Below are 24,734 nucleotides of genomic sequence, written 5' to 3'. Positions count from 1 at the left end.
TCTTTTTTTTCTCCCGCGTGATTTTTATTCATTAACACCTAAAACAACAAAGATTAAGGTTGAACGATGTGAAAGTGGGCAGACCTCCTGGACTTTGAGCACATGGGAAGGCAGTGCTTACGTTGACTGAGGTAGAAAATAAAGTAATAATCTGAAAACAACATGTCCTTTAAATAGACAGATTTTCTTTTGAAATTATTTTACTGAACGTGATGAAAATAGACGGACAAAAGTCTGCCAGGGTCACATCAATTTTTCAATTTTCTTGCCTATAAATTAAAGTCAATGTGCATTAGGCTCACCAGGGTTAAAATGTCTTTGTCACTGCTGCCAATGTAAAAGCGTTTTGATCATTTTATCCTGGACGTCGTGCATTTATATGACTATGGTGTGCTTCATCGGGTCATACGTTAATGTCCTGCATTGGTCCTGTCTCGATCGCAGTCCTTTAACCAAAGAAACCATGGCAGAAAACGGCCACACACAGGAGGATAAGGGCGTTGGCGTTGACGATGTTCCTCCACAGCGGCTCCTCTGTGGTGTCCGTCAGCTTCTTCTCCAGCTCTGCCTTCTCCTCTGCACTCAGCTTGGGACCCTTCTTCTGCTCCAGGCCGCAGAAGCACATCAAAGCTTTCTTACAAAAGCCGGGCTCCTCAGCTGGTTCTGTAATCACAGGGACAACGTGAAACATTCGAACATGCGTGTGACACTCTCACCTGATGAAGATGAATGACCACTGATTACCTTCAAAGTCCAAAGAAGAGTCAGTGTCATCGACCCAGTCGTCCTGTTCTAGGTCCACCCTCTCCTCTGTGCTGTTCCTCAGGCTCCAGCAGAGTCGATACAACTACGCACACAGCACAGGTGTATATAAAAAAAAGAATTCATTATCTCCTTGTTTAATGACCGTAAGTAATAAGCGATTCATCCAGCCTTATCTCACGGCAGTCACGTACATGCTTGTCATCAATGGGCTTGGTCATGAGGGAGATTCCCAGTATGATGATGCAGGAAACCACAAAGAGGAGAATGCTGAAGTAGAGGTAGTGGACTCCACATATGATGGTGGGACAGCTACTGGGATTGACGCAGCTGCCTGTCCCATAGACAAACTCAGTGATCATCCTGGAGAGGCCAATTAACAGACCAATCAGCAGGCCGTAGAAGGCGCCCTAAAAACAAACAGATGACAACATGTGATGAAACATTTGGAGTAGGGATGTCCAATAATATCGTCCCGATATTAGCATTATTATGTAATATCTGTAAGAATCGTTATCGGTTTTTATCGGATAATGAAAACCCGATAACGCAATGCCTGGGTTTGAGAAACACTGCTTTAACCCATCACCTCAGTGAGCAGGGTGCACTTAACTTCCTTAACCACCAGGCCAACACTGCCTCACTATATCGGTATCCGTTGATATCGGAATCGGACATCCGATATCGGATATAATGGGCAAAAAGTTAGTATCGGACATCCCTAATTTGGAGCTTTTATGTCAGGAATGAAAACTTGTGTTTTGCAGTGAACCGTACATACAGCACTTTCATCAATTATTGATTCGCACTTTTCATGTGCGCCATAGCTCTAAAAGCACAAGCGACAGTTGATACGCTGAGTGTTAGCTTGAGATATGGCTACTTGTATGCTGGTAAAAAAAAACATCACAAAAAGAGCAAAAAACAACTGCTGCAAACTGCTGTAGCTTCAGAACGGAAATGATAAATGTCAAAAAAATAAACCTTTTTAACATTTCGTGTCTCAGGGCCTTTAGATCCTTCGGTTGTTGTTCAGTTATGTTTCAGATTCACAGTAGGTTCTGGAGACAGACACCTTGTTTACATTTAAACTCGGACTTCCTCTTCAATAAAGCAGCGTTGGAATTCCCATGATGCCTTGGGATACCCCTGCTCTACAGACTGATGCTGCAGTAATTTCTAATAAATAAAAACAATAACTTTTTTTGTTTTTTTAAATCTAATGGCATTGATAACAACTGTTTTCTCCCTTCTTTCTCTCTCTCCTTCTGTCTCTTTCATCTCACCTCTACAATTGTCCCTATTGCCCCGGACAGATAAAGCATCCTACAGGACTTTGGTTGGAGCTGTGTGAGTAGTGACATAACAGCTAATAATAATAATTAACCGACACTGCAAAGTGCCTCAGAAGAAGTACAAAAAACAAACAAAAAAAACTAGGAGACAACAAATAGGAAAACTCACAGACTCGTTGACACGCTTGCAGAACATTCCTAGCATGAACACAGCTGCGATTGGAGGAGTCAGGTAGCTGGTGATGGACTGGATGTAGTCAAAGAGCTGACCGCTCTGGGCGGACTGCACCACGGGGATCCATGCTATACTCACACCAATCAGGACCAAGATAAATACTCTAAACCCGCACGGAGAAAGAAGCATTAGCAACGACCTAGGATCGGGAAATCAGGTCAAATATAACTCTACAGATGTGTTTGTACCTTCCAGCAATCATTAGTTCCTTTTCACTGGCAGAGCGGCGCACTTTAGTGTAGATGTCCATAGTGAAGAGTGTGCTGGCGCTGTTGAAGATGGAGGTCAGGGAGCTCATCAGGGACGCCAGCATCACAGACAACATGAGACCCCTTAGACCTGGGACCCAGGGAAAACACACAAATGAATGGTAAATGAATGGAGAAACCATCACTGTGGTCTTTGAAGCTGTCTCTTACCATTGGGCATTAGGTCAACCACCAGTTTAGGGTAGGCGATGTTGGTGCAGCCCACACTGGCTCCACAGTGTTTCAAACATTCGTCTGGATCTACACAGGCAACCACGTCTACAACACAGTACGTTACATGAGAAACGGGACATTTGAAAATCTATTTGACCATTTTCTCTATGACCAGCAGAGGTCCCTTGAGGTTTTTGTTCTGCTAGCATGAGCACCTGTGTAGAGAATCCTGCTGATCATCCCAGGAAAAACCATGAGGAACATTGGCAGCAGCTTCAGGTAGCCGCATAGGATGCAGCCCCCTTTGACGTGAGACAGATTTTTGGCCGAGAGGCAACGTTGGACAATCACCTGCAGAAGGGAAACAATTTAGATGTGAGCAGTTAACAATACAGGAAGTGGACTTGGTCCATGACAAACAAACATCCTGTTTGTAACTAACATCTACTGTATGTGTTAACAGATATCACTTCAAAGTCAAAAGTTGAAGATTTTTTCCATTCAAATTATAACCTGTGTTTTATGTGGGTGTCTCTACTGGCCACATGACTGGCCTTTTGGTGCAAAAACCAAAACAAAATACTCGCTTACGTACTTTTTTTATCCAACTGCTAACGTCTACCAAAGGCTAAAGCTGTTTCCCATTCTTTCTCCCCTTTTGTAGCTAGGTCAAGTGTCAAGCTTCCCCATAAATAAAATCAATTTGCTATACTGCAGTCCACGCCCCCCACTTTGGGAACCCCTGAAAGTTTCAAAGTCTTGAAAAAAAAAGTTTTTTTCTCCTGCTAACCTGATCAGTGCACCAGTACCAGGTCGCCTGGATTGTAAGTCCGAACACCAGACCGGGCCAAGGCAGGTCTCCTGTGACTGCATCTCTAAAAATATGGAAGGAGTCGGCTCGAGGCTCATAGCACTCTTCACTGATGTTAGTCCTGATCTTTGGAATGGCCTCCATGTATCTCCTCTGAAAGTTTTCATATCCTCCCACCTCATTGAAAGCTTAGGACATGGGTGAAGAGGAGAGTCAGGTAACTGATTGGTCATCGGCATCACTGTTAGTTTAACAGGAGTCGATACAACATTTAACTCACATGACTTGCCATAAAGAGAAGTTTGAAAAAATGTAAAAAAAATACCATATTACCAAAGCCCATAAGGATGAATGATCCCACGACCATGATGATAGTCTGCAGGGTGTCTGTGTAGATCACCGCAGCCAGTCCACCTAGTTAGAATGGGGGGGAAGAACAATCAAGGAAATTGTTATTTCCAGTCATTACTGAAATGATCTTTCCAAATGAAGTAATGAGGATTAGGTGTTTGTTTATCAGCTGTTTATCAGAGCTAAAGTTCAAGTTTGGATGTGTCATTTTAAAACAGCAACAGAAGGCTGGTAACTGCACTTATCACAGTCCATGGGTGACTACCCATAATAACGCATAGATAAGCTTCCCAGCAACAAAGAGTGCGCAGTGATACATGTTTATCTATGTGTCTACTTTACCTTTAACCCCTGGTAATGGTGCCATTTGTAATGTAGACAGGACTAAAGCACTCATTAAGCTCAAGTAGCTACGGTCATCCTCCAACTGCCCTACGCTACAAGAGCAATAAAAGTTTGTATCTTCCCTGCAAAGAAAAGTGAATACATCCTAAGGTTAAAGACCTGTGACTGTGTACAGAGCAGTAATCAGGAGAAGCATCACGACGGCCAGGTAGATGTTCAGACCCAGAGCCTGGTTGATAAAAATGGCACCAGAGAACATGTCTGCCTGAGAGGAGGGAAGAGGAGCAAAACACTTGAAAATCGAAACCAAGCATGTGCCGAGGATATGTGCTTTAGACGTGGCGTCACAGTGACTTACTGAGATCTTAGTGAAAACATACAGGAAAAGGGACAGCACGGAGAGATAGATGCGAATCCTCTGTCCTCCGAACCTCTTCTTAAGGTACTCAGGCATGGTGACCACCTGAACACACCCACCAAGAGATGTTTGTTTTTATGATGGGGTTGTCTTTATGACTTCCCTCTGAGTACACACAGTACACAAGAGGATGTGAATTTTCTTTTCCAGCATGTATTCTATTTACCCCTGCTTTAATGTAGATGGGCACGAAGAGCCATCCCAGAATTACAACCACAATCAGAGCCTGAAACACACAAAAAATCAATATCACCATTATTTCTCTGGAACACACCCCTCTATGGACGTTGACAACTAAAACCTACTGTACATCATGGCTGTTTTTTCTTTTATCACTGACCGGCTATAGGCAGGATCCTGATACCATGAAATTGAAAAATATATTACAAATGTAGCAAAAATTGTAAAAAGAAAACAGCAGCACAAATGTATCTAAATTTTTCATAGAAGCTAAGTTAACTGTTCTAAACTACAATATTTAAATGCCAGATTAACCCATCCAAACATCCATTATCTAGCCCAGTGGTCAATGTTAGAATAACCTGATAATGATAACTTAACTAAGAGCTGACGATAAATATTGCCAGGTCAACTTAAAGGTTATCAGAAATGCTTAATAATTAGCCCAAACACACCTAAAAGTAAGGCTTTCCAGTATCCTAAGAATAAAAGCTAAATACCTGTCAACACATTATGCATATCGTAGACACAAAGTTGTCAAATATGTGGCACCAACCAAAAAATGCACAGATTCGCAATGTCACAGATTTGATAACGAGACGTTTTTATGAATGCAGATTACACATACAGTACGTGTGTAGACCTCATAATCGTCTCATTTTGGCTTTTTTTTTTGTTTAACCCATGGGGCAGATGCAAAAACTCACATTCCATTCAAATCCACCGATGGCTATTCCTGCAGCTGCAGCAGTTCCAGCAATTCCCACGAAGTGACCACTACCAATGTTACTGGCAAAAAGTGATGCTCCAATCTGTAAGAAATCGGACCAGCAAAGTATGTCCATGATACTATCATAATAGCTGGGACTGTTATTAATCACAGTGTTAACTGAATTTCAAACCTAGAAATTGAAAATTAAAAATACATATAAAATGTTTATAGTGAAAAATAATGCACATAATATATGACTGCAATAATTAGCTAAAATGATTCAGTAATATTTCATGAATATAAAAACATTTTGGTATTCTCTAGTTGTGTCTGGTATTTATCTGGAGAAAACGTTGCAGTACGTAGCCTTATGTTTCTTTTTGAGTGCAGAGAGAAAACTGGGAGTCATTTTTTAAATGAACGTTACAAGACAATAAACAAATAAAAAGAAACCACACAGAAAAACGTGATTTTCAGCTGTGAGAAACTGGAATAGTTGTAATAATTTTCTGACCCTCGGTGGGCGGAGCTTAGTCTCAGAGATGAACCAATCGGTGGTCTTCTTACTGCCTCACCTGCAGACACCTCTGTTTCACTGCTGATTGCAGGGCAAAGTGACGTCAGAGGAAGTAAATTATCTCCTTCACAGTTTTCGCCTTCACCGATGTGTAAGTAGAATTATCCGCTATATATAAGTATTAGTTACTAAATTATGTATGGTTCCTAACGGTTCTATAGAAGAGTTGTCTTCCGTCGTCACTACGGACACACTCATGTTATAAATTCACAAATAGGAGTTCGTCATGCTAAAATGCTAATGAGTTTCTGGTTAAAATAAATCTCCAGATACCAAGGTGTACTTAAGGTAAAAGTCGAGTGTGCAGCAGTGTATATATTGTTTTTGCTTAAAGATATAGCATGTAGGATATTTCTGATAAACATACCGAAGAAATTATATGAAATAAATTGAGTCTCCCTCCGTGAATCATTGTATGTATATGCTGTGTTTAAAACCCAGGATGCTTCTGTTTGTTCTTGTTTTAAAATATTCCAGAAATATAAAAATGTAGATTTAAACAATTGAATAATTTTGGAAATATAACGAATTTGTCAAACTAAAATTGGAAATGTGTACCTAAAGTCCTCTGCAAATAGATTAGAAATCGTTTACATTTACTTTAACTTTCAAAAGTTTACATTATCAATATTTCAACAGGTGTACCTGACACCACAATGACTCTCTTAGGTAAGTAGGACTGTAGTGTTGCAAACTTGGGAAAAATGTTTTTTTGTTGAAAAAGTACATTTAAGCCAGACTACAGTATACTATTGTGAACAGTATGTTGCAAACTTGGGAAAAATGTTTTTTGTTACTATTGTAACAAAAAAACTATTGTGAACAGTGAATGGCCTGTTGAGACCACTGTGATGGTACTTGTGTTTGGAAATCTTAGGGAGAGGCTGAGAACTCAAAGAACACCGTCCCCACTGTAAGACATTGAGGTGGACTTGTAGTTCTATAAGGATACTTTAGTGAATTTATTCTGGTGACAATGGTAGTCAGATCTTGGAGATTTTTGTCTTGTATCACTACAATGACCCAAGGCAAAGTAGCAATGGGCTAGAATACAATTTAAAAAATGTTTCAGCATGTGAAGTTAATTAAAAATATAGTAGCCATCACAGGTGACTCTCACACATTGACCTGTGTTTTGACCTATAAGATACCCACCGGCCACCACACCATACTCCTCCCCGCCAGGAAGAAACCCCCGACGGTGGATCTGTTGGTGCGAACCATAGCCTATCCAACAAGAAGGGATGATAATGAAAGGCAATGAGATTGTTTGGAGAAAAACAACAACAGGTAATTATACTACAACACACCCACCATAGTTGTCAATGATTACACTTTATACAATACTGTTACAAGGCAAAAGGCAGCTCAGCAAAATCTCAGCACATTACCCTTGTACATCATAAAATGACATATTAACAATCATTATGAATGATTATTGCATTATATTAACACTTTGCTGCTGTATCAGTATAGGTTACATATTCTTGGCATAAAACAAATATATAGTTTTGTTTGTTAAACAGTAAGTTTGGTTCAGTGAAAGCCGAATGTCTTTAAATAAGGGAACTTAAGCCATAACTTTAAAGATTATACAATAAGAACTTCTATTGAAAAGGACAAATGCTGGTAGTCTCACCCATACTCCAACAGCCAGGACAACCAGGAAATAAATCACAATGACAGAAATATCTGCTGGATTAGCCAAGGCAACAGTGCCATTATTCATCCGTGCATTGCTCCGTACGAGGGAAAATCCAAAGTAGTCGTGAGCCATCTTGAACAGAGGGTGGACAGAGAGCAGCAGTGTGTTCTGGAGTCGCTCCTCTGTGACTGAATCACCTGCTCAAACACAGACACTTAAGTACTCTGGTCCTACCTGTGCCTGTTAGATATTGAGTGGGCGTGCAAAAGATGGAGGATAAATTACCATAATTCTTGTTTGGTCAAACGTCTATGAAGACCCAGATGTAAACATACCTAACAATGGACGCTTTGTTGTGGATGTAAAAGTAAAGTTGTCTAAAATATGTTACCTTTCAGCAAACAACCCTGTTAATCATTAATGCACAAGGAAATACCTTAAAAAGGTGTTTCCTTTTAACAAGGATATATTCAATAGGTCACCGGTAGAGCTAATGTAATTGATTCTAAACAACTTTATTGACATACTTGGTAACAAATCCTGTAGATTCTATCATGTAATAAACCCATCCTCTCAATCATGAATCAGTGAATAGGTTTTTGTAATATTTTTTCAGCAATATTCAGCTTTACATTTTATCTAAATTGCTAACTTCCAAATGATACTTAAACTATATTTTGACACACCAAACTATATTTTGACACACCATTAAAATATCCTTAGTTGTTGCTTCAACAAATTCATAAAATAATTTGTACAAATCAAATACATGTTAAAAAATAGAGATTACAGGATAGGGTTCATCTTTGACCCCTTAATATCTGATTATCAGGAAATAATCTTACTTCTACTGTCATTCCGAAAAGTACTTGAGTAAGACATGGCCCCTCCCACAGTGAATATGTAACACCTTTGTGCCCATTGACTGTTTGTTAATTATTAGTCAAAAGGCCAAAGTGTGTATGCAGTACTGACATTTTCTGCTCATTAATAACTTTGTAACAAGTCTTTTCAGCACGTAAACACAACAACCCGGGCTTCTCTCTGCCCACCCCTACCTTTGTCTAGCTTGTGAGAGAACTTGGGGCACCTTTGCATACCAGAGACCATATTTGGAATACCAATCTGGTGTGACTGATGTAGCCGTGCAACATGAATTAAGGCAGTCTTTTCAGAACCCGTGGAACTTTGGCCTTTTTGGCAGCCTATCGTTTTGAAGTCACCAGCCTAGAGAGCTCAAAAAGCTGCCCACAGTTCACTTCGGTGATGGGTTAAATGCAGAGGTCACATTTCGTTGTGTGTATCACAATGTCACAATGACAAGGAGTTCACTTTCCTTTCCTTCCTTTCCTACTTCTGAGCTCTAAATCTTGACATCGGCACGAAATGAAAGTTGCAGTTAAGCTTCAGGATTAAAACTAACTTAGTTTGAATGCGTCGACATGCTTCGTAAATGTGTCGACATGGAACTTCATTTACAGTAGTATATCAACAGCTATTGATAATAGACTTTGCTATTGATGCTGAATAAATCAATAGATGGGTAAATAGTATTGGTTTATTTGAGACTGACTCATGGGCCATCACATTCAGTGGAAGCCCTGCAACAGTACAGTCCTGAGAAGAAAACTTAATTCAGCTGTCAATCATACTGTACTGGCAAATAAATGAAATAAATGCCTCAGTTTTTAAAGCAGGTACTGAATGTAGCCTCTAGGTGTCTCTGCAGGACAGTATATTAGTATTACGGCCAGCAGCTGCAGAGCTTATACAAAAGCTCAGCTGCTACCTATTTAGTTAGACGATTTCAGCCAGATACATTAACGTTTTTTTAAATTTATATTATTTAATAGTACTTAGTCACGTGTGGTGAAAATACTCTCGGTATATATTCAGTTTGTGAAACACACCACAGTCCTGTCAGGGTCAGAATTTTAACCAGCAATCCATTAAATTACAAACCCCATTGTTTTAACCTGTAATCCACGTGCTGCCAAAAATACCCTACAGATGGATTTACCAGGTAGTGCGGAATAAAGGAAAAGAACAAAACAGAAAATAATGTGCAGGTGATATTTGAAAAACATTCTTAAAACAAAATTATGAAACTAATTATGCACTTGTCGAGCCATGTGAGTGAGGTGTCTGTGAACTGAAGTCATTATTACCCACTGCAGCACCTACGTATAGCCACTAATTATGCTCAAGCAAAACAAGGAGCAATCACATCTACTGCAATTAAGACTCCAATTAGGCAATTAGGTCTTGTTTTCAATTATGTTTAATGATTACCATAATACCAATCTGTGCAGGGAAAGCAGTGATTTAGGGCTGTAACATTGAAATGAGTGAGGTCTTACAACTCTGTTTTTAAACCTCAATTAATTCACCTTACTCCAGTCCACACAGCTCTTGTAGTGGCCTTACTCCTTCAGCTGCAAAATTCAATTTACACCACAGGTGTAAATCTCCTCAATCAATCTCCTGTTGACTTTGACAAACTGTGGCCCCAGTATTTCAGGAGCAGTTTGACCGGTTAAGTTGCCACTTGCAGCTTTATCTATCATTATGATGGTTACACCCAAGTCCAAGGTTGTAGCACAGCTGCAGCTTGGACGTAGGGCCGTACAGGAAGAAGGTGGAGAGAATAAGATTTAGCATTGTAATTGGCATTGGCATGATGAGTTTACAGTACATTGATAATCGTATGGTCATTAAATGCATAAATACTTTTACAAGCGTTATATATGTCTTTCAGTTGCCTAGTAATTTGGCCTTTTTTACCACATGGGGCAGTTTCACTGTGGGAGGAAAGCTGTTCAGGCTTGTAGTAGCCCAGGTACTGTAATCCACTGGATAAACTACTGATCCTATGCACTGTTACCTGCTGTGGTGAGTTCTTAGGCTAGAATAAATACATTGGCAGTGCTGCAACAAGGTAAAGCTGAACAGATATTTTGTTAACATGCTAAAACCAATGCAGCTTAGCCTAGATGGTATTTTTTTTAATCAACATGTTAACAATAACAAAGCAATCAGCTAGCATACTAACCTATCATTTTAAGTCTAAACTGCATAACCTGCTAACGTCATGTGCTAAGATTCTATTGGGAAATCTACTGCAATAAAATCCTGAAGCCAAGTCAGGTTAACAGCCACAGTACTGTGCCAATGCAATCTGCCCTTAGATGTTTACTAAAGCAGATCAAGATAAACTGCCACACCACTACACAAAGGCCAGTTGAGACTAGTTAAGACTGCTACAACAGCATGCTAAAGGTAACCTTTGTAAATTGCTACCGTGAAATGCTGAAGCCAAACCATAATCTAATAATACTGCAAAGCTAACAACTGTCATGTGGTACAGTTAAAGGCTAAGATACCGTGAACAGAAGTCTGCATAGCCCTAAAGGTAATATGGTAGGCCGCTACAGTAAATGCTATGTGAGGCAGTGTGCTAGCTAATATGCAAACACTGGTTAGGGTGACCTTTGGGCTTACCTCAGTGCTTTTCTTTGGTCAAGCCATCTTTGTGCAATGTTAACTTAACTTCACACTGCACAAAAAGTTACTTTTCTCATTGGATGAAAAGAAATGTAAATAACTGTGGGACAAACAAAGAATATAGCAAACATGACATTATTTGCGACCCCCTTTCATTCTTCCCATATCCTTGCAATAACTCATCCTGCGCCCATCCAAAAATGGTACATGCACCCCACTTTGGGAACCATTTTTTAAGCCTAAGAATCAAATAAGAATTTAATAATTGTGATTAATATCAAAATTTTAACTCAAATTCAAATTGCCCTTAAGTATTTTAACCTACAATAATTTTAACTTGTTCACTTATAGTTGTTTGAAAAAAGAAATTCCCACATATTCCCGCAACTATGCAACAATAAACTGTGAAATAGCAAAACGAATTTCATCATATCGACTATGAACATTTACAGCAGCCTGGTTGGCATTGAGGGGAAGCCATGTAAGCCATCGAGATGAGTCACTTATCAGACTAGCACTGTAACAAATGGCTGCTTCAAATCTCTGAACGGGGACAATCAATATTTACTTGAATGAGAATCAATGACTGGAATGAGGCCAGTGCTCTGTGGGCACCATGGTTCTGTCACACCCGCTGATTTCAGCCCTGATTACAAACAGCAGACCTTGGCTTTCTCGTACAGCCACAGACAGGTCAACGGTTTCTCAAGTGTTTAAATGTTCTAAGACAGGAAACCAGAACATAAACGTGGCAAGTAGCTGTCTATGTTTAAAATGCTGTCGAGCCAATCAAATTCCAGGGTGACTGCACTACAAACAAACACTGCTAAGCCTTTCACGAAAATTGATCTCCTGCTGGAGTTCATTTTTGTGTGCACACACACACACACACCAGCCCATACTAAAGTAAAAACGGAGAAAAAACTGTAGTTGTCATAGCAAACGGAGCTGTGATGTCTGGACCTGAGTGTCTTGTGGTCGAGACAGAAACAACTGTCATATGGACGTTCTTTGTGTCTGCATTTCCTTTCCAACACTCAGGCTGGGAGGCCTACAGACTGGGCCAGGGAAATAAACCCCCAGGGCAGGCCTCAGCAGGCAGACTGGTAGACAGTATCTGTCTTGTGACTGTAGTCTATTACTACATCATGTTGTGCTTTTGACCATGATTTATTCAAAACACCCGACACACACATTTGCAGAAAAAAAACAACCAAAATAACCAAACAAAAAGTATCAATAAAATTTTTATTTAAGCTCAGAATTACCTCAGGGCAACACGAGGGTTAAATCATATTCACATAAAATGGCACCATGCCTTTTAATAGGGATTAACTCCACAAAAACAGAGCTGAAATCAGCCCTGCAATCAGAGGTTGTAGTCTCTCTGTCTCTCTTTTGCTGTGAAGTTCATGGACACAGTTAACTAAATAATTTGTTTAAGAAGAACAACATAGATGTACAGCTGCATTGGAAACTGAAATGTGTACTGGTTTGTGGCATAACTGACCAATCACTAAATTCACACTAAATTCTTACTTGCTTCAAATTCGGGAGTCAATAACTACATATTTTGATACTATGTTTGTATGCAAGAAATAGAATCTTTGGTCTATCTGTTTGACTAACTACTAACAGTTCCTATTACAGTAGATATGATATCTCTGTTTGGTCCAGATGGAGCAAGTGGGATAGTGTAGGAGTTTGGATGTGGCAGTTGCAGCTACTCTGTTAATTAGTCCCAAAAGTGTCCACTAAGATTTTGTTCATTTTAATGTGTGGGGACTGTGCACTTGTTTTATTGCCAACACTTAATTTCTAACAAGTGGAAAGGATGGTAGATATTTCAACTGGAGACCTCTAATTTGGGTGAAGAAAAAAATAAATATTAATGCTTATACATAAAACATCTTGACCAATCTCCCTGTTTCCCAAAACTGTCTTCCAGCTCCAAGACACTCCAAATCATTAGAAAATATAACAACCAGCATGGTGTGAGGCCAGCTATGCCAGGTTAAACCCTGAAGACACCAAAGGTAAGCCAAATGTGACCTGCATTTGATTTGCTTTCATGAGAATTGTCTTCTTTATTGTTTTTTTTTTTGTGTGTGTCTATTTTTAAATAGACCTTTATCAGCCTAACACACATTTTGCTTGCAAAACAAAGACCAAATGTGGGCATTAATGGTTATGGTTTCAACTGGAAGTACCAATTTCCTTATTGTATTTGTATATGGTGACTTCAGGTCTATTTCTGGAGGTTTTGTCAACTATCTAAGCTGGGGTTTGGAGATATTGGCGAAACAATGTATCCCAAATATTTATGGCTTTTTGCCAATAACAATTAATTTAGATGAATTAGATTTGATTAATCGATCACAATTGCACTTGAATGTTTTTACTCTAAATCAGTTAGCGTGTGTTCTAAAATGATACTTACAAACCAGCATTCAGACTTCTTTATTCTAACAGGTTGAAATAATAATGTGTGTTTTATGACCAATCAGCCCTGTTTAAAATGTGTAAACATCAAATGTTTATTGATTGTTGTTGCACAGACAATTAAATTGTCAGAAAAGTTAATTAGGCAGAAAAGTTAAGTAACAACAATGATAATTTCAAGTTTAAATAAAAGTGTTTACTTTGTGGTTAAGAAAGCATACTGGGGTCCAGAAGGTGTTACCGTCTCCACACACTCTCCCTGGGCATTTGAGCTGCCCCCCTGATCTCGGTGCTGGGTTAAAAGCAAAGGTCACGTTTTGTTGTGTGCAGTAGTGTGCACTTTCACTTTCTTATTTGTTGCAAGTCATATCCTCTATTGAAGAGTGTCATTGCACATATTGTGCAAGCCTAGTTAGGATTTGTTACAGATAAAGCATCAAAGCCTGTTTTTACACTCCTCTAATAAAATACATCAGAAAGGCAGATTGCCCAAAATCTGGAACCTAGAAAGCCCAATTTCAGATTGATGGACTGACCCCTGAAATTATATCTTTGTGATCTTTGCAAAGTAATGGAACAAATGACTATGAGGTGAATGAGATGATTTACCAGGTATGTAGGATCACCATGGAAATCAAATTAAACAGCAGAAAGGGTTGCAGCTGGGACCACGATCATTTGATATACATAAGTGCAGTCATTATTTAGGAACATGATTCACATTGTGAGTGGTTGTAGTAACCTGGTCAACCACTCAAATATTTTACTTTTCTGTTGGTCCTCTTGAGGACAAATGAATACAAATCCTTCTAATTCTTATAATTTACTTTCTGATGTGATCTTATAATTTGTGGTTTTAAAGCATAGGTCTAGTTGTTAAATGTAGCTTGGAAAAAAAGCCTTCCATTAAAAGGCTTTTCTGGCAAAGCTGCTTATTGTGTGATAAGATACAAATATGTTTATATTATGTCCTGTTAGGGTAATATTTTTTAGCCAACAGTACTCATAAATGCCCTTCAAGTATGCATTTGTTTAAGAAACTTAACGTTTTGTAATGTGTATACTGTAAAATATGTAATACTGCAACATCAACGCATCAGAAGAACTCTCTGAATCCTTCATGTTTCTTGGCTGCCACTTGGGAAATTGGGGTTTCAGCTCCCTCTATAGGTTTTCAATTGGAATGAGGCCTGGAGACTGACTAGGCCATTCCATGACCTTAATTAGCTTCCTGTGGAGCCACTTCTTTGTTGCCCTGGCAGTGTATTTTGAGTTATTGCCATGCGGGAAAACCTACCCACGACACATCCAATATGTTACAGTACATGGCTCCCTCATGGTCCCCTCAATGTGGTGAAGTCGCCCTCTACCCATTGTGGAAAAATCTCCAAACCATAATATTTCCACCTCCGTGCTTGGCTGTGGGGATGGTGTTCTTTGGGTCATACTGTCGTCATCTCAATTTCCCAGAAGTCCTTCTGTCCTTCTGCAGCCCGAATGTGATTCGATGTCCGAGGAAACACATTTGGAGATTAAAAGTAATTTGTGATGGTACTCGACTGGGCAGAGTATATTTACTGTTAACAACTTCAGTGGAAAGCTGTAAATCGTTCACCCTGCAGACTGTTTGAATTGCCTGTAGTTTCCTGTGACCATAGGTAAGAATGTGAGTGTGAATGGTTGTTTGTTTCTTATGTGCTCCTTTGATGGATTGGAGTCAATGGGGGCGGGGGGGAGGGGAGGGGTACTTTGCCCTTGTCCTGATGACTTCTGGGATTGGCTCTACCTTCCTTGTGGCCCTGAGAAGGATTAAGTGGAAGAGGATGAATGAATGCATGTTAAGGAGTTGGATGTCCAGATACTTAGCATAGAGGAGGAGAAGGATGAACTATCCATTCTTTCTGTGCTGTATACTGGGTGTTGAAAAGCAAAACAAGCTGCCTCACACTCTGTTTTGTTTTTGAAAGATTATCCCAGTTAATTTTATGTAGCCTTTCTTTTTAAACTGTACTCCTTTTGTATGCTCTTATAATTCCTCATTATACTCGTGACTTCCTCCCAGAATCCAGAAATATGCAGGTCCTAAATAATGTTAACTGGAGACCCTTTAATGACCCCCTGTCAAGGGGGTGATGGAGGTGCTAGAGTGTGAGTATTAGGGCTATTTAGTCTACAAATCCGTCCCAAATCTCTGTGTTGAGTACAGCTTTGTTGATGAGTGATTTAGGAAAAAGCCAAAGCTGATTGTTTCTTAATGGCACTTGGTGTGACTGTAGGAACTTTTTTGATTGAACTTGCAGAAGACCATTACCCAGTGTCACATTGGATTTGTTCTTGTTCAACTCCCTGACTCGTTACATTAGGAAGTGCAAAATAAATGAGTGACAGCTGATCAGAGCTCCCACATTGTGGTTTGTGTCTGTCTGTTTTTTTTTTTTAAACCTCTCGAATAATTTCATTAGCTGCTCCATGGCTTACAGCAAAATACAGAAAACAAGGAACATTTTTTGGTGGCTCACAATTAAAAGCCGCCTTGTACCAATTTTAAAAATTGAAGGCACTGTGGCGTTTCTGTTTCCTAAAAAACATTCTGCTTATTTCATTTTTCATTTCACCCATTAACACTGAGAAATTTGGGGGATGGTGGATGTGCAGTTTGATCACATGTTACCACAGCGTTGCTATTTTGAGGCAATATAAAGGGTCTTGGTGTAGAGAGTGACAATAATGGGCTTTTATACCAATGTTTCGTGACAAAGAGATACAGTGATACAAATAACGACCAAAATGATTGACTACTATAATTCTACAGGCTAGTGCAGGCTTTAATAACCCAATTGAAACAGACCTTTCTCTTAGAACTTGATTGATCCTGGTCTAAATTAATACTTTTCTCTATGTATGTCTTCATTTAAGGGCTGAACAATAAGTGCATTTGACACATTGCGTGTTGCATGTTTATATTTATATCCATAGATGTCAGACAGCTTAGAAGAAACATTTATGCGGAGATCTCACGGGGCACTCAACTCAGTGGCGTTGAGGGGTTGATGTTATCAGTAGGGATCCAAGAGGAAAAAATTAACTCTGTTCAGCCAGGCTTAGCTCTCCTTATGGAAATACTTTAGGACTTCATTTGGAATGGGATGAATGAGTACTCCTGAAAGGTCAGGGGAGGAGCACTGAACCTCAGCTTCTACCACTCTCTTGTGTAGTGGATTAGCGGGGAAAGGGCTAGTGCTGAGGCAGGAGAGGGTTAAAGTGAGTCTCAGTGGGTCAGTAGCAGAAGGATGAATGGATGATAAACCAAACTGACAGGTGATGATGAAGCTCATTCATCAAATAAAGAGAGGGCTATACAAACACTTACAACAGTGTGAGGGATGTACCAATAGTTGTATTAGTATCAGTCTGACTCAAACTTGCATACGTCGCATGCTGCAGAATCAATAAATAAAGACCCTTGCCCAGTTAAATGGTTACTCTTGTCTTGATTTAATTTAGCCACTTACTGGGTCTCTTCCTCATGGAAAATGTCCAAATGTTTAAATAGAATTACTCCATGGTATCTATAGAGCAGTGGTTCCCATCCTTTTTTGGCATGTGACCCCATTTTGACATCACAAATTTCTGGTGACCCCAGAGACATTTTCTTTTTCTTTACTTTTGGAACTAATTTTTACTTTTCCATTTTGTTTTCTGTTCTTTTCTACTGACTGCACATTTTGACAGGTTGAGCACAGGAACTTAAACAACTGGCACTTATACAGTCACATGATAAATGAATGGCAGGTTTCAATCTATATCTGTCCGCTCAGATTTATATACTGCATTTTATTCGAACTCGATTTATATTCATGAATGAATGAAAGAACAGTTGTTCAAGATTGTGTGCATTTTTTAATCACTATTTTAAAACGTATAATAATCAGTTTAAAATACTGTAAATTTTTCATCAGCACATTTTTTTTATCTTTTACTAGATATTTCAGGCACCCCCATTTCAATTCCAGGCGACCCCATCTGGCGCCACTATCTTAAGGTTGAAAAACACTGCTACAGGTTCTGCTTACTCAATATTCTTACTACTATATCACTTTTTGTGTTGTTGTTAGTTCCGGCTTTTGGCAGGCTCAGGACGATGATAATCATTAAATCCACTGATTTGCACGAGAAAAAGTTCATAATTTTGCTGGCCATGATAAATTGCCCTGAGCATGCATGTTTGTTCTCCTTGTGTATTGCCTTAGAATTGATTGCACGATCAATTCCAAATGTAGGACCTTACACATGCTTCACCTACCTCACTCCTTTTCCTTTGTGAACATCAGCTCTTCATCCTTCAGGTTGCTTTACTGCCACAATCTGGGCCTAATTTCACTATGTAAAACATTACACCCACAAACCAAGCCTGTTAATAGTTCCTCCAGAGAATACTTTTGGATATTACTATGACTTAGATCAATGCAGCTCCCCTCGAAATAGTGACAATCAGATGTTAAGAACTGTGTTTTTAAATTTCCCTAAAGTTAAACTTATTTACCCTCTGACTTTCTTGACTAACTCATGAAAGTGAAAAAAAACCAAAACACTACACATCCTTTATTTTTAAGCTGCTTTCCAATGGTGTAACTCAATCATTTTTATTATTGGCGTCAACTGCTACCACATGATAGTCACAAGGCTATGATTTCAGCAGACCTCTCCCTTCTTCTGTCTTTTATTTATGCTCATCTCTCAAACAAAATTCCCAGTATTACACAGGCCACGTGTCCCATGACACCGGGCTGTAAATTGGTCTCAAATGAAATTAAACAAAAATGAGAACCTTCTGCATCACAGTACTGTAGGCTTTGTCACAGTATTTCTCCTTACAGATAAATGGAATTGTTTTGGTCTTTATGTAATACAACTCCCTCCATCACTAATGGGTGATGTTTGCCAGAACTTCAGCAAGTTAGCATGAAATTGGAATTAATCCTCAGTAACTGGGTAAAAGGTTGTATCAAAACGTTGGCTCTGACAAACTTGTTAGCACACGTTAGGTCAGCCAAAGTTTATTAACTAATTAGAATGGAATCTGTACAGTACTGAATGCTGCCACCCCATCACACTCTGGTTTAATTGCATACTTTATGGCCTAATTATTCCTGCTCCAGTGGCTACATTGTATGGTGAGCACAATTACTTTTTATGTCACAATTTATTTTTTGCACATGAGTTTATTTGCATTCAAGTTTCAAACTGCTGTGAGTCTTAATACTTATGAGAGGAAAAAGAAAAGTCCATACACCCCAAAACACATTTACTACACCATGGAAATTTGCATAAGTTGTTTTATTCATAGATGTTGTTCTTTTTTTCCTCTTTTATCTGGTTCTCTTTTGTTGAAGTGGATATCCCATAAAGTCAAGCCTGAAGCCCTTAGCTGAGTTGTTTGTACTTCACCCTCTAAATGAAAAGAAGGCTTTGAGGAGGAGGGAAAAGAGCAGAAGGAAGAGGTGGAGTGGGTTTAAAATCCTCCTTCTCTCTCCCTCCCTCTCTCTCTCTCTCTCTCTCTCTCTCTTTTGCTCATTACAACCCAACCCATCCATTTTATTTTATTTTTTAAACAAAGTCTGAATCTTACAGTATATTTACACATCATACTGACTGACTCTTCAACAAATTTTGCATCAAGGTAATGCAGGGAACTTTGAAGTGTCGACGTTTGCATCTTTGTTTTTATATATTTCTACAGTCTTGTTCTCTGTTGATCTGTGAGCTGTTTCACGTCATCACTGTCATTTTTATACTCGTCCTATAAAACATCATAATCACTTATGTTGATATCATTATTTTCAATATATTCCTCTCTGACAACTGTACACTCAGTACACAGTGTTTGAATTTTATATATATATATATTTTTTGGGAATATATTATTTGAACTTAAGAAAGGAGGAACATAGCCTCAAAGAAAATATATTAGTATCCCAAAGTAACAAAATCATGCATGTTTGAATGTATTTTTTCATAAAAATAATCAAAAAAAAAAAAAAGAAAACATAACAGGATCTGGTTTATTTACAACCAATCTTGGCACTGTTTTTTGCGCTCTCTTGCTGGAATGATCGTTAAGAATACTTTTGAATTTATCGTGCCTAACACTCCTGGTCACATAAGTCAGTTGCCTGCTGTAAACGGCAGGTCTGAGAGACATTTCTTTTTGTTGTTTTTAAAGCACAAAAAGTTAAAATAAAAGTTTTTTTAAAAAAAGAACATGGAGAAACAGAAGAGCAGAGAGTCAAACGGGGAAAACAGACAGAGTGTTAGAAATGTATTTCATTTCAGCTTGTGTGGCAGTTTCCTCTTCAGGCAGAAACCCTGTGACATCATATTTACTGTTTTTTTTTCTCCTCTCTCTCTACATCTGATCAGGTGCACTCACTGGTCACATACGTGTTATTTAGGTGAAAATCCAAAAGAGAACATCGATTGTGTCAATATTCATACAGTGATGCAGCATTATTTGACTCAGGCAAAAAAAAATTGAGGAGAGAAAACTGCAAAGCCGACCTACAGCACTTGTCAATCTTAGGTTTGGCAGGTAGGGGGTGTAAAACTTCCAGTGTTGCCTTGTCACACAAGTGCTTGACTTTTGATCCAAAGATCTGTGAGCAAAGAAAAGGTTTGATTGCGTGTGTAAGTGTGTGTGTGTGTGTTTGTGTGTGTGTGTAAGTGTGTGTGTGTCTCTGCATACTCATATTCAGTGCAAACACATTGGGTAAAAAAAAAAAAATCCATTTTGACCGCAGACCATCAGCTTTTTTGTTTCAGGTGAAACAGTTTTGTTGTTAGAGTCGAGTGTCTCACTAGGTTGCAGTTCTCTCTTGCACCTCTAGAGATCAACCTTGAGGCTGACTGACATGCCTCTGGTTTGTCCAGCCTGGTGGTGGGTCAGATGCTGCCAGGCAGCCTGCTCTACCGATCCACCAAACCCCCCACACCAGGTGTCAGGCCCTAGCACAGCCCAATGTACTTCAGATTGTTCTGGATGATCACGTCCGTGACGGCATCAAACACGAATTGAATGTTGCTGGTGTCAGTGGCACAGGTGAAGTGGGAATAGATCTCCTTGGTTTCCTTGTTGCGGTTGAGGTCCTCAAACTGCCTTTGCACGTAGACCGCCGCCTCCTCATAGGTGTTCTGACCTTTGTAATCAGGGAAACACACTGTCAGAGGAATGCGTTTGATCTTCTCAGCCAACAGATCCTTCTTGTTGAGGAAGAGGATGAGCGACGTGTTGGTGAACCAGTTGTTGTTGCAGATGGAATCGAACAGACGCAAGCTCTCTGCCATGCGGCTCTGCAAAAAGTAAAACATTTAAAAATAAAAATGAGGCGATTGAGAGTTGATGAAAACAAGATAGAAGCAGGTCAAAAGGTCATTAGTACGTCTCACTGATGTCCCATCTGACAAGCTAACGGCCCTACTTCTGTTATGGCAACTCAGGATTGGGAATCCGACAGATAAAGACCTGCATTTGAACTCCTGTGAATCTCCACATGTGTATAATTCAATGCAAAAAGAGTCAGAGAAATATCAGAGGAACATCTTGCTAAGTTTCACTATGTTGTCAAAAATAGCTAATGAAACAGTAGCTGACAAGTAGATGACAACAGTGGAAAGTTTCAAAGGTGAAGGTCACTGTGTCCTTGTAAGTCATGTTTACCACCATATGTCTATTATAACACATTTCCACATCCCTAGAAATTCACAGCAAAAAGTGATTGACAAGTTGAATTGAATACTGTTAAGGCCAACTTGTCCTAGACGTCATAATACTCAACTCAACTCAAATAACATTGAGTATTCTTTTGATATAATTTCCTATTTGGTACGGTTGTTTGTTTGTAGTTTATATTTTTCATTTGGTTTCATATTAAAGGATTAGAGACACAGCTATGAAAAAACAGGTGAAATCCCTCACTGGGTGAGTGACATGCTGGTTTGGGTGATGTAGAAAGGCAACACTGTGAGTGCATGTTTGCATTGCGTGCGTCCCTTGCCTCTCTTTTTGCTCATGTGACGAGAAATGTTAAAGTGCCGAGAAAACTGAGAGGGACTACAGTTGTGCTGTTCTCGGCAGCTGCTGGCATATGGCGACTGGCCAGTAGCTTGTGACTGGGAAGTTGTCAGATAGAAGACTGCTGTTTAAAGGTTATTGCAACAACACTGCTCTGAGCAAATCACAAGATCTGCATAGTTGGGAAGAAAAAAAATGAAGCGAATAGTTAAGGTATGAACAGTCCTATGAACAGTGCTATGTGAATTGAAACGTATAATACAGTGTAATACCTGTACCCTCTCATGATAATGAGATGATGGAACAGATGTTGGCAAGTTTTAGATGGTTGTAATTTTATTAGCCTACTTTTTTTTTTTGCTTGATCCAGCACTCTAAGGGCAATTTAAACATTAGGTTTTTTTGTTGTATCCTTAAAACAGGGGTGCCAAGCTGTTGGTGCTGAGAGTCTAAACTGTAAATACACCACCACTTTTTATTTATCATATTGCTCACTGTCGATAAATGCCTCTGTTCCTCTTGTTTTCAGTGATTTTTGTGTGTGTGTGTTTGGATTTGAACTGGCAATCCCCTGGTTTGAATCCTGATCCTGTTTTTATCAGACTTTCTGTAGTGACAGGCTTGCTCAATCTGGGAATGTCTTAAAAGATTGTGTGGGTCGTGTTAAAATTATTCTTGTATTTTTTTTTTTTGAAAGGGTTACGCCCCCATTAAGCCTTCTTTTGGAGAGGTTGTCGGTACTTATTTATTTAAGAGAGGAGTTTCCCAAGAGTGTGGAGTCATTTAAATGAATGTGTTGCTTGAACAAAGCTGTTGAAGGAATCAAGTCATACAGAAAACTCAATAAACATAAATTGCTATGACCTCAAGGATACTGCAGTATTTTTCTCCGAAAAAGATCTAATGCCCTATTAAAGACAATTGGCCAATAAAATCAGACGCCAGAGAGAGTCGCAAGTAAATTGAGGTTTAGTTCCAAATAAATAACATAAGGCCTGGATTCTACTTTTGTTGCTAACAGAGCCCGCTGAGAGCTGAAACACATTTACACAAGTGTTGCATTCTTATCAAAAGAGGTTTACATCAGTCTATTGTTTCATGCATATGTGCTTGATTTGACATTTTTCTAAAACTCATGTGTATTCACTGAGTCACTGCCTGTACACATGCAGTTGTTGGCAATGAACCACCCAAGACTTTTAGAAAAAAACATTTTTATACAAAACAACTGGGGTATGTCAAACATTTAATGTCTTTTTCTATCAATACCAGTTTTGTGAATTACGCAATAAATTGCCATATTGTGAAAACCCATGTGGTAATCATCATGTGATAGATAAATGACAGTACCATTGAGGAAATGAAATCTTAATACGCAATATGTATGTGTGTATCTATATATCTATATATATATATAATATTTAAAATATATTTATATAAATATATAAATTAATATATTTTATAAAATATTTAAAAATATTTAAAATATTTTATATTTAAAAATAAATATTTACGGTATATTTATTTTTTATTTATATATGTATATAGAACTGTAAATATAAATATGTGTATATATATATATATATATACACATATACATATAATAAATTCTGATCATGAGTAATGTTGAATAATCCATAGCTACCTAATTAAATAGCTACTCTGATTAAACATTTTAATAGATTAACATTCTGTAAAAACCAAAAGGGTTTCATCCTGAAGTGATTTTAGTATTAAAATCAAGCAAAATCAAACCTATTTAGACTCTACTGTGGTCACCCAATAGAAAAGCAGCTTGGTCTGATGTACTTTTGTCAAATAGGAGCCCTGTGGCAGGTATTTGTTTTATATTTCCACCATCAACATAAAAAAAAACTACTAAAAGCCTGATTCCGATTCTATATCTAAGCCCAAATGCTCATCTTAACTTTGTGTGACATGCCTTAAACGGGGGCGCTATCCCATTAGCTGTAGTAGTCTACAACATGCTAGGGGAAAAAATAAGGTATCACAGTGATATTGGTATCGGCAGATACTCCGTTAGTTAAAGTTGCAGTACCGTTATCGGACATGACAAAGTTGCATGGTGCCCTCCCTACTCAAAATGATAGTTGTTGTAAATTGTAATGTGTGTGTTTTCTGTGCCTTGTGTGTGCTTTGTCTTCCCCTCTATTCTTCAGCCAGCTCCTGTGAGTCAGAAGACCTAATGTAGTTAATTCAAGTTTATATTATAATATTATGTTAGGAACCATTTCCGATGATGTTTAAACAACAGATACATTGTTGGGTGGTTGTTTTGCCCCGTGCTTCACCTGAACTGCCCTCTTATCCAGGCAGGTTTCAGATATGGCACAGGGGCTATTTGAAACAATCAGTTTTCTTACAGCCCTCCTCTAGAACTAATTGAGTGGTGTGAGAGCCCAAATGCAGGGTCCTCTGCTACTAAGTCTCAGACATAGAAAAAAAGGGGGCGAGGGTTCGTCCTATTACCCCACCTCTCTTGCCTTCTACACTGCATAGTGACATTTATACTTTTAAATGCCAAAGTTGAGATTTACCGAGAAATGAAGCACATTTCAATTACTATGCTGTAAAAGGACAAAGTAACTGTTTCTGGGGGGTTGGAAGGGCTGGGACTTGGGAAAATACAAAATGAATCTTTGCACTAATGTAAATTACTTAGGTTATTTGTATTGTGTTTATGTTTACTGGTCTCTGAACCACATCATGTATTTCAGTGGTGTTGTATTTACATAGCTTCTGCTTAGACTTCATTCCAATTTTGTGAGCATCGAAGGATTTTTGACATCGGTACATCAGCTGTGACACTTGCTCAGAGTTCACTTTATTTCCTTAACCTTGAGGTGCTTCTAATTGTCTCCTCCATCAATGCTACAATGCTACAATAGCCCTGCAACATAAAGAATGCTGATTTATAATATAATTTTCTTTATTTCTAACCATATG

The 24,734-nt window shown here is 38.8% G+C and overlaps 3 protein-coding genes and 1 long non-coding RNA gene across 4 annotated transcripts in view; 1 reads left to right on the top strand and 3 right to left on the bottom strand.

Moving 5' to 3' along the window:
• Positions 1-8,016, bottom strand: slc5a1 (solute carrier family 5 member 1). The gene is made up of 15 exons (XM_008324337.3): positions 7,748-8,016; positions 7,264-7,335; positions 5,527-5,631; positions 4,806-4,865; positions 4,580-4,684; positions 4,381-4,486; positions 3,859-3,939; positions 3,505-3,713; positions 2,930-3,065; positions 2,712-2,819; positions 2,481-2,631; positions 2,227-2,395; positions 957-1,172; positions 745-847; positions 1-663 (listed from the first exon to the last, which is right to left on the bottom strand). Exons 1-15 carry the CDS (start codon positions 7,883-7,885, stop codon positions 449-451), a joined length of 1,974 nt encoding a protein of 657 aa, XP_008322559.1. The 5' UTR covers positions 7,886-8,016; the 3' UTR covers positions 1-448.
• Positions 1-24,734, bottom strand: part of LOC103389085 (ephrin-A5-like) — a 1,154,841-nt gene that overhangs the window by 167,064 nt on the left and 963,043 nt on the right. The gene's annotated exons all lie outside the window — the stretch shown is intronic.
• Positions 7,317-24,734, top strand: part of LOC107989484 (uncharacterized) — a 22,686-nt gene continuing 5,268 nt past the window's right edge. The window contains exons 1-2 of the long non-coding RNA XR_001761036.2: positions 7,317-7,398; positions 13,206-13,293. This is a non-coding gene — a long non-coding RNA (uncharacterized LOC107989484). The remainder of the gene's footprint in view (positions 7,399-13,205; positions 13,294-24,734) is intronic.
• The window catches only part of gnaz (guanine nucleotide binding protein (G protein), alpha z polypeptide), a 28,836-nt gene continuing 23,003 nt past the window's right edge, over positions 18,902-24,734 (bottom strand). The window contains exon 3 of the mRNA XM_008324336.3: positions 18,902-21,046. Within this exon, the coding sequence (XP_008322558.1) occupies positions 20,702-21,046 (345 nt within the window). The 3' untranslated portion in view covers positions 18,902-20,701. The remainder of the gene's footprint in view (positions 21,047-24,734) is intronic.

The sequence above is a fragment of the Cynoglossus semilaevis genome, chromosome 14 (assembly GCF_000523025.1).
Source record: "Cynoglossus semilaevis isolate Cse_v1.0 chromosome 14, Cse_v1.0, whole genome shotgun sequence".
Taxonomy (NCBI): Eukaryota; Metazoa; Chordata; class Actinopteri; order Pleuronectiformes; family Cynoglossidae; genus Cynoglossus; species Cynoglossus semilaevis.
The sequence above is the reverse complement of the archived record's forward strand: the minus strand, read 5'-3'. Positions and strand labels throughout refer to the sequence as shown.

Coding starts and splice junctions, on each gene's coding strand:
- slc5a1 (XM_008324337.3), bottom strand. CDS start 7,885: ATGGCTCACGACTACTTTGGATTTTCCCTCGTACGGAGCAATGCACGG. Junction 4,487..4,579: donor ATGTTTTCACTAAGATCTCA/GTAAGTCACTGT, acceptor CCCTCCTCTCAG/GCAGACATGTTCTCTGGTGC. Junction 1,173..2,226: donor GCAAGCGTGTCAACGAGTCT/GTGAGTTTTCCT, acceptor GTTTGTTTTTAG/GGCGCCTTCTACGGCCTGCT.